At 57.9% G+C, this 15,880-nt stretch overlaps 1 protein-coding gene across 2 annotated transcripts in view; it reads right to left on the reverse strand.

The window, feature by feature from the left end:
- Positions 1-750: 750 nt before the first annotated feature.
- ZFAT (zinc finger and AT-hook domain containing) overlaps positions 751-15,880 on the reverse strand; it is a 111,327-nt gene continuing 96,197 nt past the window's right edge. The window contains exons 11-15 of one of the 2 annotated variants that reach the window (XM_036263703.1): positions 14,214-14,352; positions 8,865-8,983; positions 6,622-6,748; positions 5,923-6,053; positions 751-786 (exon numbers count right to left, since the gene is read on the reverse strand). In XM_036263703.1, coding sequence (XP_036119596.1) covers positions 766-786; positions 5,923-6,053; positions 6,622-6,748; positions 8,865-8,983; positions 14,214-14,352 — 537 coding nt within the window. In that variant the 3' untranslated portion in view covers positions 751-765. Of the gene's footprint in view, positions 787-5,922; positions 6,054-6,621; positions 6,749-8,864; positions 8,984-14,213; positions 14,353-15,880 lie in introns of those variants that run through there. The other variant, XM_036263704.1, reaches the window with a different exon arrangement.

The raw sequence follows: 15,880 nt of genomic DNA on the forward strand, positions 1-15,880 counted from the left end.
GACGGCAGCCCGGCCGAGCGGCACTGCGCCCTCTGGGGTGGGACGCGGGTCTCACGCAGCCGGCTTGAGACGGTGCAGGCGGCCGCGTCCTCTGGGCCATGTCCGGGAGAGGGCTGCCGTCTGACACCCACATGAAGCTTCTGTCGGGCCCCTTGTCGTGCAGTTAAATGATCCATTAATAGAATGGAGTAATTGTTTTTTAAATATAAGGAAAATGGATTTTGAAGCCTCACACAAATCCAGGCCCCTCACCCTGTTCTTTTGCCATGAGTCTTACAGAATAGTCACCATCCACCCCAGAGGGAAGAGGCCGATTCTGGAGTCCCCTTCCAGTGACCACAGAGGGTGCAGCCTCTCTGAGAAGTCCCTTCTGCAGAGGCCCTTGTGCGGACAGACAGGGTCACAGGATTTCAGGGACCAGATAGATGGCTCAGGTCCTGGAATTAAAAACAGGGGGGCCGGATCCTTGCAAGGAGGCAATAGGTCTCCGAGGTCAGCCATAGACGTGGGTTGCGTTTCCTTGTAAAAATAACAAACTGCAAATAACACACAGCAATCCCCGGGATAGCTGGTAACCAACAGGACTTCCAGAGAGGGCCGCTACCGAAACTGCGGCCTGACTACGTGCTGCGTGCTGGGCCCACGGAGGAGGCTCTGCCTGCTCCTCTCCTGACACGTCCTCACCTTCGCCCGCGGGTGCCAGCGCCTCAGGGGACCTGCCCGGAGGTGACAAAGGCATGGGGAAGCAGCTGGAGAGATGGGTTGTTAGTGGCAAAGCTGGAATTTCTGTTTAAAAAAACAAAAACCAACAGCTAAGCATGTGGGAAGAGCACCCTGGATTCCAAACAAGATTACGGCAACATCACTGTGCACGGGGCCAGGCTGAGGGTCTGCGTGGGGAAGTGGGCAACTGCTTACCCGGTTCTCCAGCCACTGGGGCACTGGCTGCAGCTTGGAAACGTCCAGCACAGGGAGGGAAACAAGAATAGACAGTGGCCATCCTGGGGGACAGCAGGGAAGCAGGGACACGGCTCAACAAAGGCACTGCTGGTCAGTCACCCCTGACATCGTCCCCCTGCAGGAGGCAGCACTGGGACTGACCCCACCTCTGCCTGAGCCCAGCCCTCCCCAGCCCCCAGCGACCCTCCACGACCACTCAGGCACCAGGGCGTCCACGAAGCCCCCCCTGCCCATCACCTGCGCCCAGCCCAGACCCAGGTCCGAGGTGGGCACCCCCAGGCCCCCACTGTGCCCAGGGCACTGGCCTCCCCGGAGCAATTGCTGCTCTTGGTCGGAACTGCATGCTGAACTCTGCGTCTTCCAGCCCTCTGGCCTGGTCCTCCTGTCCTCTGTCTCCCATCCCCCGACACACTCTGCCACCTACCTGTCCTCTGTCTCCCATCCCCCGACACACTCTGCCGTCTGCCTGTCCTCTGTCTCCCATCCCCCGACACACTCTGCCGTCTACCTGTCCTCTGTCTCCCATCCCCCCCGACACACTCTGCCGTCTGCCTGTCCTCTGTCTCCCTCCCCCGACACACTCTGCTGTCTACCTGTTCTCTGTCTCACATCCCCCCTGACACACTCTGCCATCTACCTGCTTGTGATGGGCACGCGTGTCAGCTCTCAAAGGTGGAAGGTCCTGACACACCAATCATCTGTTCTGTTCGCTCACATCCCTGTGCCTAGACAGTGGCTGGCGGCAGAACCAGCGCAGGGGGTTTGGCTGAGTGAAGGAATAAATCATCTCCCTCGGCAGACTATTTGCCTTCTGAGACCTGGACCTATCTGAGCCCTGCGGCCCGGTGTGGTAGGCAGAGTAATGCCCCTAACCCTAAAGATGTGGGTGTCCTAATCCCAGGAACCTGAGGTCCCCCTGCGTGACAAAGGGGACCTGGCCAATGAGAATGACTGAGGACCCTGAAATGAGAAGGTGGCCCTGGGTTATCCAGGTGACCCCGTGTAGGCTCAGGGCTCCTTCTAGGAGGGGGGCCACCGGGCACCAGACGGGACGTGAGGGGTCCGGGCCGGCCACTGCGGCTGGACTGAGGACGCCGGAGGCCTGGGGAAGCTGGCGGAGGCGGGCACGGAATTCCCAGGAATGCAGCCGTGGACACCTCGCTCTTAGCCCAGGGAAGTGCGTTCGGGCTTCCGACCTCCTCAGCTGCAGACAGCAAGGGTGCGGTTTTCAGCCCCTGAGCGTGTGGTGAGGAGTTCGGCTGCCACGGGACGGGACACAGTGGTGCAGTGAATGTCCACTGAACGCACGCTGCAAATGACCACAGAAAAGGTGGCTTCTGGCCCCTCAAATAAGTTTTAATCCATAAAAAAGGGAAAGTCTTGAGCCACCAGTTACGGCGTTATTTTCTCCAAGTCTTTCTCTTCCTTTACGTTACACACTTGGCCTCGGAGATACTCAAGATAGTATCTCCTAGGCTGGCAGGTCTTACATTTAACCCTGAGGCAGTTTTACTGACCAGATTATAAGCTGCCTCCTGATAAAACCCTCAAGCAAGACTTAACAAAAAAAGAACTTTCCATGAAAATCGTGGAGCCGTGACAAAGCCGGGGTCCTCGCATTCCGCGTTCTCGGGCACCTCCTGCGGCCGGGCCCCACTGCTAAGGCCCATGCAAGGACCCCATGCTCCACCCCACGAGGCACCTTTCATGCTGACCCGTGAGGAAAGACAGAAGTGACCGGCAATCACCAAGGACACGTGTCTGTGTCCAGCTGAACATCCGAACGGGCTGGATTACGGGCCGAATCTTTTCCATGTCCCATGAACAATCCAAAGAAAACAGTTTTTCTCAGCTCTTTGCTCCCCAGCTCTGCTCTGCCTGTACCAACCAGGCCTACCATCACCGTCCGCCCGAAACCAAAACCCCACACGACAGGAGATTTTCCAATGTCACTGATAAACCCTGATATGGAGGATTCTTTTCAATCTATGTTAATATATCATGAAAGATTAAAATAATAAACAGCATACAACTATTTTTTTTTTTTTAATATGGGAAAGAAAATTTGTTTTGGGCCCTGTGGAAGATATTGTGCATCAGGAAACTTTAAAAAGATTTCAAGCCCTGGCCAGTTTGGCTCAGCGGTTGGAGCGTCGGCCTGCGGTGCAGAGAGACCCGGGTTCGGTTCCCGCTAAGGGCATGTACCTCAGTTGCAGTTTGTCCCCAGCCCTGGTTGGTCGTGCGGGTGGCAGCCACTCGATGTGTCCCTTTCACATCAATGTTTCTCTCTCCCTCCCACTCTATCTGAACAAAAAATGCAAAAGTGTCCTCGGGTGAGGGTAAAAAAAATAAATAGATAAATAAATAGATAAATAAAAGATCTCAAAATATGCTATCCAACAGCAATTTAAAATTCCCTTCTGCAGTGTACGCGTGGACTCTGACAAGGTGTCCCTGCTTTTTTATCTCTACAGGACATAATCGACAGGATATGACTGCAGAGTCAAGCATGACACCCCCTGCACTCAACCTCCTTAATCATTCACTGAGCAACGACTATGCGTGATGTGTCGAGCTGGGGAGATGGAGCCCCCAACACCAGGGCTCCCTCAGGCGCAGGGAGAGCCTCCCCACTGGCCAGGGTTCCCTTTACTGGCTCCAGCACACTCACCAAACACAAAATCTCTCTACTGCAAACTCCTAAACCAGAGTTTCATTTAAAAAAAAAAAATTAGGGGGTCAATGGGGAAAAACAGGGGGACCTCTGTAATACTTTCGACAATTAGAGAAAAGCCAAAAACTGAAAACTAATTTATTTCTTTAATAAAAACTACTCTATTTAAATTTAAATACTAAGACAACTGAAATCAGAGGAGAGTCTTTGCGGACAGCCCGCACGCTGTGGTCGCTGGGCCACAGGCCTGGCTGTTAGTATCAGCCCACCTGCCCTCCCTCCCATCATGGGCCCACAGCCTCGGGGAGTTGGGTGCCGGGCTGGGCCAGGCAGACAGGACAATGACCGGGACGCAGGTTCTCGGGGAGCTTCTCCAAATGCAGTTGGTCGAGTCTGCACTGACCTGAGACCCTCTTTGAGCCCCGTGTTTTCAATGAGCCAGCGAATCTCTGTCAATCGCTGTTCTCCGCGACCGCGAGCCCGTCGTACCTGTTGACGCTGGTGGTACTGGGTGCTTACCTGCCTCCCCTGTCGCGCTGTCAGCCTCGTGCCCTGCAGCACAGCTGAGCTGCGTCCTAGACCTGCGACCTCACGCAGCCCTGTGAGCCCGCGGTGCACCACAGGGCACGTCCCTGAGCAGCAGAATCAACCCAGTTCCCGGAAGAAGATGCAAATCACAGGGGGCAGCACCTCCCGGCACTTCTCACAGGATCTGGCGGGTTTGCAACGTCCCGCGTTCCCCTGACGCCCTCCCAAGCAGACCCCTCCTGCAGTGCCAGGGGAGCTCAGGATGCCACACGTCACCCCGCGAAGGGAGGGGCTCGGGAGAGAGATGAGACGAGGCTGCCATCTAGTAAACCCGAAGAAAAGCTACAAGAGTGTTCAGTCCGCAGAATGTGAACCTGCTCCGACCACTGGCCGGAGGAGCGTCGGGCCCTCCTGCGCAGCTCAGGCAGGGCCTTCTGGAGAGACCGTGTCCTGGCGGAGGGTTCAGGACACGCACCCATCGGGGTGTGCTGAGTCTTCTCCACGGACTGAGATCCAGGGGAACCACAACACACCGGTTCCCAGAGAATGATGTGGCCTGGACTCCACACTCTGCACAGTGCACTGGGCACACCTGGGGGACAGTTTTGAGGACAGCACTGCCATGTCCACCTCTGACTCGTCAAAGGCAGGTCGCCGGGGACACATCACTCGGGGGCCCCTTCAGGAGAGGCACTTTAAGACATTTCTCTGTGGGTCCCCAAGAAACCTACCCCTTCCCCAAGTCAGCTGTTTCTGTTAGAAAATTCAGCGTTCGAGTCCCAGTCCAGCTCTGACAGCACACGCGTCTCCGGGTGTGTGCTCCGTCCTCACAGACCTGCCCCAGCGACCCTGGAACCCAGCCCGCTCCTCAGGCACCTGTGTGCCAGGTGGCCCCGTCCTGGCCGAGTGCCGTCTTCCCCCACCGGCCAGCACCCACCCAGGGGCCCTGCCTGACAACAGCCGCACCTACCGAGTACGCACTGACCGAACGGCTGAGGGAGCAGATGGCTGCAAACTACAATCTGTGCGCCACCTTCTCCGTGAACCTGGACTCCGCCCACCCTGGTTCTGCCGTGCCTGCCGTGTTCCACGTGTCTGTGCAGACTGGGCTGGATCTTACAGGGAACCAGGGGATGCGGACATGAGCACAGACACAACACAAGGACGGTCGGTCTCATCGTCTAACACTCTGCTTTTAACAAAGAGTCAAGTCTCAGGACCGAAGAACAGGAAATGAGCCAAATAGTGCAACTGAGTCGAGTAACCTTGACTCAAAAATGGATCACTCCTTCCTGTCGGTTCAGTCGTCCTGTGTGCATCTGGTCAGGGGTGTGTCTGGGATGTAAAAGGCCAGCCCACTGGGACCCCGCCCAGCCCCTCTGGCTGTCCCCACAGTCCCCACTCGTCCACTCACTGGTGCCTCGGCACCAAGGGTGCTTCTCACGACAGATGTGTCCACATGTGTCCACATCATGCTCACTGCCGCTCTGGCATTCTTTGAAAGGAAATGAATGAGAAGCTTCCAGAATTTTCAAAAACATATGACACCTTTCCCCAAAACGCACCTCCGTATACGAAGCTACTGAGATACAATTCCGTGACAGTCCGAGGCAGAGAAAGAAACACATGCGACCTGACCGGTTTCATGCTGAATTCTCCTGAGGGACATAAGCTAGCGCCTCGAAAACCCAAGGGGGCAGGAGAGAAGGAGGGAGGCGGGAGAGGAGACGACACGGGAGAGGCGCGCGGAGGGCCCTTACCTGCTTCACGACAGTCACCGTCCCCGGAGCCATGGCGACCACGGAGGCCACCGCCGTGGCGTCGTGGGTCTCGGCGCCGAGCTCAATGATCTGCTGCAGGATGTTCACAGCTGTGGGGTCCAGCCGGTCACCTAGCGGGGGGAACAAACAGGATCCATCAGGCCGCTGGCTTCAACTGAGGTGCTGGCCTGCCCCCCCCCCCACAGGGACCCTTCGTGAGGGCCCACGGAGAGGAGCCGGGCTGCTGGAGCCCACTCCTGGGGTTCATGGCACAAGGGTGAAACAAAGACCTCTGGACCAACAGAACTGCTTCTCTTCATTGAGCAGAAGTGTGGTGTCCCTTCCCCTAATTAAAGAAAACTTTGTGTCCTAAAAAAAAGTTGGTGTCTCTCAGCCACTGGTGGTGAGCCCTCTGGTCTGTGCGTGGGAAGAACGCACCCGCTGCGCCCACGGGGTCCTGAGCACCGGGGTGACACTGCGGGGAAGCCTACACCTCTGCGGGGCGCCTGCCCACGATTTCCGGAGGCGAGGCCTCCAAGGCGGACAACACGACCACTTCCGCAGTCCGGACGCTGGACCGGGCTGTGGGAGCCGACCCTCTGCCGGGCGACTGACAGGCCTCGTTCGCTCGCGAGCCCCCCGCCAGCACGTCCGCCACGGACCCGCCGAGGTGCCGGGGGAGCGGGCGGGCCCTCTCACCGCTCTCCGAGGTGTATCTCAGGTCCTGGAGGGCGGCCACGGCGGCCTGCGTCCCCTGCACGTCCTCCTCGGCTTCTGTGATGTGCAGGTACTGGGTGCAGGGCTCCTCGGGAGTCTCTGTTGCTGGCTGAGTGAACACATGACACCTGAGTGACTTTCTGGACGCCCAGCCGTTACCCAGAATCCCAGGGTAATGAGCACGACAAAACTAGAGCACCTGCCGCATCTCATGTATCCCGGAGAAATCAGCTGCTCGCTAGAAACCCGATTTCCCAGGGAGAAAACCAGCGAACAGCGGGGCCTGTGAGCCCGGCTTTGGCCCGAAGCCGCGGTTGCACGTCCCTGCCTCGGGAACAGACCGCACGGTCCGGGGTCAGAGGTCAGGCACCCCGGCCGCGCTGGGTCTGCTCTTCTGACGGCTCCTGCTCCTCCCACTGCCGCCAGCACCACCTCGCGTGGGCCCCGCCCAGGGCCACGTGGCCGGCGTGGTGACGGAGGAGGGAAGGCGCGGATGTGACCGTCACGTGGCAACACACACAAAGCCGGAGGCGCAGGGCCCCGCGCAGACCTAGGGCTCAGTGAGTCACAGCTGCCTGTGCCTTTCCTATTTCACACAAGGACATGGGACAAAGCAGACACAGCCGGCCGGGGTGGCTCCGTGGCTGAGCGTCGGCCCTGCACCAAGAGGTCGCTCGTTCGATTCCCGGGCAGGGCACATGCCCAGGTTCTGGGCCCAATCCCCAGTGGGGGGGATGCAGGAGGCAGCTGAGCTCTCATCGATGTTTCTATCTCTCCCTCTCCCTTCCTCCCTCTCTAAATATCAATAAAGAAAAAATTTTAAAAACATTTTTTGAAAATACATCTGTGCACAGAAGGGGCTACGGGGACATTCACAGGACCTGGGACCTAAGGGGAGAGAGAAGAAAACATGCACAGGAACTAGATCGTAGTAAGGACCCCTCTTGCTGGAAGGCGGGGAGCGTAGCCTGCCTTACAGACGGAGCAATAACACAGAACAGAGAGGAGGACTTCGCACAGAATGTACAGGGACCAGGTCGCTGCGTCAGCCCTGAGCAGTGAGTGACAGGAGGGCACAGGATTACCCCACCCGGGCCATGTCCATTCAGGGGTCCCCCGCCTGACGCCTGGCAGACACCCAGTCGGTATCTGATGGCTGCACGAACAAGCGCGAGGGGCGCGTTGCCTTCCGACTAGCACTGAGCTAGGCACGGCGAGCACCGGCGGGATGGAGGATGGCCCGGGCCCATGAGAATCGAATGCACACGGACGGCGCCTCCTCCCCCTTGGGGAGCTCTGTGCACTGACCCCCACTTGTGGGAGAGGCAGTGTCTTCGCAGGGCATTCCTGGGGGCCAGTGACAGCCCACAAGCCGGAAGAGGCAGGCTGCCTTCTCTCTCACTTCCGCAGCTGAGGGCACAGCTTCTCGTCACCCAGCAGTAGGGCTGGCAGCTCGGGCCGTGTGGGGCCGCAAGGTTACACCAGCCGTGTCCCCGCACCCCGCTCCAGGCCGCTCCGCAGAGGCCGAGTCAGACTCTGGGATTCTCGCCAAGCCAACAGCTGAGAAATTCCATCTGTCTGGTTTTAATGAACATTTACTGTGTGGCGTTGCTCCTGGTTTCAGATGCCCAAGGTCATCTGCATTTTTCTGTGAACCTTTCCCATCTCCTGCTCCGTCAACTGGGCTCTGGACTTTTCCACCATTATTGCAGAAGCTTGTAAAGGGTAGAGACAGTCACTCTCTTTCTACGATCTCACTGAAAATACTTCTATTTTTTGTCATTTGCGTCTCTGAGTTCTTTGCTGGAAGACCGGGCAGGCTACCGGTGTTTCTAATCCAGATGTGTTCTCAGATAGGCCCCGACCCCTCAGGGAAACACGATGCCAGAGGGCGCGGGGCCGAGAGTCAGGCAGGAGGTCCTTCCCGCTGTCCTGGGGAGGCAGGCAGGGCCCACACCTGCATCTTGTCTCAGACACGGGAGCTGAAGCTCTGCATGTGTGACCAATGGGAGTGAACGTCAGAGGCCAGCACAACAGACCTTCAGGACAGATCAAGTGCGGCCCGGAGGACGAGGTGGCACGCGTGGCCCGGCCCTCACCCAGTCGTGCCCCTCGGACAGGAGCCATGACTTGCAAAGGTGTCCGAGTCCCCCACGGGAACAGCCAGGGCCTGGTCCCTTGCTGTGGTTAGAAGTGCAAGGTCAATCCCCACTCGCAAGCCTTACCTCCCACTTGGGCTCTCCGTCACTGTCCACCAGCTTCAGGCCGTGCTTGTTCTTCAAGTGCCTGTTGAACTCCCACTTGGTGCCGTAGACAAAGCTGCAAACCGGGCACTTCAGACCACCTGAGGGCACAGGGGCAGAAGGAAGCGATTACACCCAGCGCCGCAGTTCCTCCCCGTCCACGCCGGAGTCCAAGGACTGCATGTCTGCATTCAGTCCCAGCTCACCTCAGCACTGGAACAGAACAGCAACGGTCTGTTCTCTAGGCAGAGATTTTAAAGCTCGATGTCTTTTTTCCATTTATTGAGTGAGCATTTGCAGAGCACTGGGTTCTGCCCGCCCTCCATTTCCAGGGGCTCCACATCCGGGACTCAACCAACCACGGGTAGAAACTAGTTTTTAGCAGTGACGGTGTTGCTGGCGTGTACTAGGTCGTCAGGGTTGTGGCTGTGTCTGCAGAGACTCCTTCCTGTCCTTATTCCCTAAACAGTGCAACAGTTTCCGCAGCATTTTTGTTGCATTAGATAGTGAGTTATCCGGAGATGATTACGTACATGGGTTACATGCAAATACGCTGCCGTGTCACACAGGGGACTGGTGCACCTGCAGACTGGGGTACCCACAGGACCCTCAGGGCCCCTGGCACCAGCTCCCATGGATACCTAGAGGTGACTGTGTGTACGCACTATTTTAGTGCCAGAGAGAAATAAGATGGGAACCCCCGTGGCTGATGGGAAACTGGAACGTGCTCTGCAGCGAACCAACATGGATTTAAACTGAAAGCTCAGATACAGCTACAGAAGTGCTTTGAAAGGCCCCGCATTTCTAAACTCTGCCTGAGTGCAGGGAGGCACCACTCCACTGAGCACCCTGGTCCTCGGGCCCCAATATCCCCACCCCCAGGTGTCCTTCTCTCCTCACTGGGCCTTTCCCTCTGTCCCTCTGCTGCCTCCTGCCCACCCTCAGGCCATGACCCTGGCTGGGTGCTCGGACATCCTGCTCCAGGCTCCTCCTCCTGCCCCCGATCCCTAGGGGACTCCTCACAATTCACATAGTATCTGTAAGCTGATGACTGTCCCCCTGTATCCAGCTCATACTCCAGCCAGAGATGCCCGCCCACAGCGGCTCAACCAAGCACCCCGCACCTCCCAGGGCCTCCCGCCCAGGCCACTATCATCTTCTGCACAGCGGGGAGCAGCCAGCTCGTAACTGGTTCCCCCGCAGCCACTGCAGTCTGCTCCCCACCAGCACACAGAGCAGTCGGGTAAGTCACGGACATCACCTCCCCAGGGCTGTGAGACCCTCCAGCGGCTTCCCATCTCACTCAGAACGACACCCCAGCCCACAGGGAGGCTCCACACGCCCCCTCAGCCCTCCTCCCTCCCTGACCCTCTCTTCCCTGCCTCCATTCTCCCCTTTCTCTGTCTCTGCATTGGCCAGGCTCACCCCACCCAGGACACCTGCTTGGAAGCCCCGCCCCATGATCTCCATTTGCCCGCCCTCCACCGCAGGGTCTCGAGTCAAGCATCACCTCTTCAGAAAGCCTTCTCTGACCTTCCTAGCTAAGGCAGCCCCCCAACACACAGCCCCCCCCCACAGGACTCCCTGGCTGTGTCTTTGCCGTGCAGGGATCGGTGTCTGAATTGCACTGTCATTCCCGACGCGTGAGCCGTTGCTCCCTCCGTGAAGGCACGGCCTGGCCCAGCTCTGCCACGGCCCCCGCCGCAGTCCTGGCACCTGACGTCCTCCAGCAACGCGCCGGTCTCACCGCCGGGTCTCGGGAAACCCTCTTCCTTTGGGTCTGTCTCCAGACCCTCCTCTGCCTCTTTGCCCCGCCCCCACACTCACCTTTCCCTCGGCAAATAAGCTCAGCCTTCCCCAAGGGGGAAGCCCTCATCCTGCCCAGGGACAGCCCCGTCCGGGAGGAGTCTCCACGTCCAAGAGCTCACGAGGCCTCGGACCCCTGCTCCCCGAGGTGGACAACGGCTGGAGGCCGGTTTTCCCTCTCCAGCCCCCTGAATCTTACATCTTATTCCGTGTGAGAGTGACGGCCTGTTCAAAAACTAGCGAAATTAACATTATAAACCCAAACAGAAAAGTGAAGACCAGACACGAGGCCTTGAACAGAAGCAAACTACCGAGGGTTACACGCAGGCTCAGCGTGAAATGGAAGGTCCCTCGCGGGCACTTGGGGAAACCAGTCTCTAAGGCTGGAGGGAGGAACGTAGCCTTCCTTTATGTCCAAATTAAAACGAATGCGATGATGCCCCACATTATGACAACGCCCACCTTTGCCACAGGGGTGCTGATTAAGGAACAAATGAAAACCTGTCCTCCAGAGCAGAGGTGAGACCAGTCAGTGCACTCCAAGCTGAGAAATTGATTTCTACTTCATTTCACTAAATTCTGAGGCAATGCCCAGGAAAAGGCCACGGGAAAACTTGGAGAATTTGCTCACAGTGTTGATATGAAGCACCCCCTGTAAAAACTGCCACCCCCAAACCCCAATGTCCTCCTAAGGCATGATAGTCTGGGCAGAAGAACAGAATTTCAGGAGCAATTTTTAAAAATGATCATGGCATCCTTTGCTTTTCTTGGAAGGCAATATATTCTGGAGGAGTTTCAGGCATTAAAACACGTGTGCTCTGTGGGGGCTGACATCACTGAAAATCTGTTCCACCTTCGGTAAGCAACCTCCCGCAGCAGTGTGGGGTGCCGGGTGGGGCCAGGGGCCTGCGTGCGTGCGGCACACGCCCCTGAAGACATTCACACTCTAATCCCTGCAACACGCAGACACGTTACCTTCTGTGGCAAAGGGACTTGGAAGATGTGTTCAGTTATGGGTGTGGAGAAGGGAGAGGATTCTGGATTGCCGGAGCGGGTGGGGGCAGGGGGGCAATGAAACCACAGGGTCCCTAGAAGGAGGAGGCAGGAGGGAAGGTCCTAGGGATGGGACAGGAGACCACTGGCCGTCACGGGCTCTGAGGACAGAGGGAGGAGCTGGAGCCAAGGAGTGTGGGAGTCTCTAAGGCTGGAAATGCCAGGAAGTGGATTCTCCCCAGCCTCCCGGAGTACAGATTGGTCAGCAAACTCGACTTTACCCGTGAGAACCGTCCTGGACCACTGACCTTCGGAATGAAAGATAAGAAACCGAGTTGCGTTAGACTACCGCCGAGTTTGTGGTCACGTTACCATAGCGACGGGCTACAGGTGCAGGTCCTCCCAGGCGAGCGGAACACATGCAGCCCAGTTGCCAGAGGGCGCAGAGCAATCTGGTTTCAGAAGAACAACGGAACCCGGCACCAGACTGGCCTGGCATGCTCACCGCCTGTGCTCAGTTCAGCGCCTGCCCAAGGGCCCAGCAAATGCATGCAGGGCGGTGAGCGAGTGACAATCACAGGTGTGCCCCGAGCAGAGGGCTCCTGGTGAAGGGCACCCTACCAGAGCCTTGGGGCCCAGGCAACCTGAATCCCGTCCTAGACCCCAGCCCCACTTTCCGCAGCCCCAGGGGAGAAGTGAGGGTCACGCGGCCCAGGAAGAGCTCTGTGTGCGTCGTCGTTGGCCAGGCTGATGCCCAGAGCCACAGGGAGGGCGCTCTTCAGTACACGGGGCTCGAGCAAGGTCTCCCCCATCCCGCCTGGTCCCCTCGTCCACTCCCCACGTCCTGGGGTCAGAGAGCCGCTGGACAACCACGGGAAGCAGGAGAAACAGAGGCGCCCAGAGTCAGCTCTGAGTCAGATAAGCCACTAGAGCTGAAAACAACCAAATCAGAGAAAATCATTTAGATTTCCAGCACCCTGAGTGCGACCTTTCAGCACATGATCATGTGACCTCTGCCAAAGGAGAACCAATGGGCAGCTCACAGCAGGGCATGTCTGCTCCTCCCCCACCTCCCCCCTCCTCCGTAACAGTAGGAATGTGACACAAACTTCGGAGCCATCAGCCCACGAATGGAGCTGCAGCCACAGCGACGTCTACTTCCTGCCGCCGGCCCAAGGGCGTGGAGGGCGGTGAAGGGCTCTCTAACCTCTACTCTAAGTCATTTGCTGTGACTCAGGCCTCCATCCTGTCCTCTGTGGTTCCTGGACGGCATCAAAATGACACCACAGCTCTAGAGGTCTGAGATCATTTCAGAAAACACTGGAGAAGAGGGAATAAAACTGCCGCGTGCCAGACCAGTGTCCCTCGTCCATCGTGTCCACCCTCACGTGAGGCGGCGGCTGTGGACGCCCCTCTGCGGCGAGGCTCAGTGACCTGCCCACGTGCACAGCAGCCAGACCCACGCCCACCTCCCAGCCATCCAGGGAACGGAAGGCACACGCTCCCCATCACCCCGGAGTCGTTTCTGCTGCTCATCCGTTTCCGCACGTCAGCCAGTCCCGGGAAGTGCTGAAGGACGCAGTCCGTTCATCTGTTCTACATTAGGAGGCATTTACGGTGATTCCAGCAAGCGGAGCTTCACCCGCATCGGAAAGCTCTGAGCACCCCGAGTTAGCAACCCCACAGCCCTGTTTACGGGGGGCGGGTTCTAACACTCCAGCTTCCCAGACACAGGACCCGGGAAGAGCAACAACTGGAGCAGCACACGCTGCAACCATCTTCAGCTGAACTGACGACGTGCAGATACGGACACGATGCATTTCTCTGCACGGCAACAGCGGCGCCAGGCCCTCTCGCGTGGCACCTGTGACTTTTTATTGGACACAGAAGCAAAAAAAGCTCCAAACTCCTCAGTAATATTGGAGGTCTCATCCACTCTCTTTAAGATTAAATGTTCTGAATGGTTTTTCCTTTTCGGGATAAGTCATCTGAGGACTCAATAAATATTTCTGTGTAATCTAAAGAAGCTCACCTGTAAAAGGTTCGCCGTGGTATTCCTTAGCATGGCAATAAAGTAAACACCGGGAAACCCTCCACGTCAAGCACGGGACCGTGGGTAAGTAAGGTGAGGTGCTGTCCCCTGATGCTGTGTTACGGACAGCCCTTAGAAACTGCTTAGGGAGACTGAAGGGACCCACGTGTCCATGACGCTCAGCAATGGTAGTGAAGAGAGGAAGCAGGGACCTGCATTCACGCAACACGCACGGAAACAGCAGAAGGCAAGGCAGACAAACGAGCGCCGTGGGGGCAGGGAGGTCAAACCTGTGGGTACGTTATCACTGTGTCATTTTAGATTTCCACCGAGGTTGCTCTAGGGGGATCCTGCCCAGGAGGGATGCTGGTGGAGAGTGGCGAGGAGGAGAGGGTGACGTGACGGTGACGGAGACTCAACAGCAAGGTCGGATGCCCCGGCCCTCGGCAGGAGGCGGCCCGGCAGGGAGCGCGCAGGGGCCCCGGCCAGCAGGTGCCTACCTTGCTGGACGAGCGCGTCGGCCGCCAGCTCCCCAGCGCCCACGTTGGCGTACTCCTCGTTGGGGTGCTTCCGGTTGTAGTGCCTCTTCAGCGAGCCCGATATGTTGCAGGAGTAGTGGCAGTGGGCGCAGCGGAAAGGCTGCGGGACAAGGAGACAGGTTAGGAGACCGAGCTCCGCGGAGGAGGAGCAGGCATCGCCCCCGAGGGTCTGCGTCACTCTCCGTCTGTGTGTGTCGGAGACCCCGAAAGCCCGAGGTGAGCAGGCCTGCCCCGCTGGGGTGTGCTCTCGGGAAAACGTGACCTTGGGGTATTGAATCCTGCCTCTGTGGGATCAGCCAAGGGACAGGGCAAGGTCCCCAGACTAGGAGGGGCCTCTGCAAATGTGGCCGCTTTCATTTCTTTCACGTTCACCCCAGAATTTACAGTTCTTGCTCAAGAAGAAAATAAGAAAAAAGAAATAGTTAACATCTCTTTGTTTTCCAGTGACTGCCTGTCAAAGTAGCTCCCCTTATAATTAACTCCCTGAGGTACTTGCTACATTGAACAATCTCCTCCACAATGTTTACCTGTGACACCTTCCGATGCACATGCCAACCCGTCACAGCCCCCACTAGGGGAGCCCACCTGTCCATCTGTTTCCACCCGCCCGCCCCTGGGCAAGTCGAGGCAGGGTCAAGGGTCAGGACACAAACAGGTCCTGCAGCCTTGTCCACCTGCCACTCCACACACTGCTCAGACCTCGGGGGAACCAGGAGACCTGGTCACGGGCTGGGCGATGGCTGGACATGCTGATCACTGTCATCCCCCACACCCTTCCTCCCGGTCGGGGTCAGCTCCGGGCCATGTGCTGTGCGGCTTCAGGCAGAGCCGAGTGCGACCCGTCTGCACGCAGGGCCCGGGTGGTGCCAGGGGCAGCTTCCCGGGCAGCAGGAAGGGGAGAGCATGGAGCTGCCCATGGCCAAGGGGATCCAGATGGGGACAAGGTCAGCTGCCCCCTGGCACGGACTGACCATGGGACCTGAGACAGGCAGGGAGACGGCTCTGCACTGGGCCTCTGACTGGTGAGATGGGGGTGACGTAACCTGGCGTCTGAGACGCCATCGAAACCAGCCTTTCTTGTTTTTATTAGTCATGTTCACAGCTCGTGCTGGGCCCGGGGGAGCTGGTGCACTTCTGTCTATTAAGCATCAAAACCACCCGACTCCGCAAGGGTCCAATCCATTGATCTGTTGCCGCTGTTTCCCTGAAGGGCTAAGCCAACAACAGTGTATCTGTGAAGGTCAAGTGTACCAACAACGAGGGAAAACGTCCCCTCTCCTCTGACGCTTCAGTCAGCCCCTTTCAGTGGGTTCTTCCTCTCAGGTCTACAGACGGGTGAAGTCTTCCATTGAAAGGGGGGGGGCACGGAGAGAGGGAAGAAATTGAAAAGAAAACCCGGCTGTCTCCCTTGCCCTTGGTTAAGTCCTTACACTTTCTCCTGGGCCCCGCCCACCCCACAGTCTTCAAGAGCAGGTCCTGCCCCCGCCAGGCCCTCGGGGGTTCACCCTCCTTGCCCAGGGCTGGGTGATCTGGGCAAACCACCCCTGCAGTGCAGGCGGGGCTCCCTTCTCAGACCTCCTCACACCCCACCATCTTTAGCTGTCACTGTGACATCCGCGACATGGTGA

This window comes from Molossus molossus, unplaced genomic scaffold (genome assembly GCF_014108415.1).
Source record: "Molossus molossus isolate mMolMol1 unplaced genomic scaffold, mMolMol1.p scaffold_m16_p_16, whole genome shotgun sequence".
NCBI classification, from domain to species: Eukaryota; Metazoa; Chordata; class Mammalia; order Chiroptera; family Molossidae; genus Molossus; species Molossus molossus.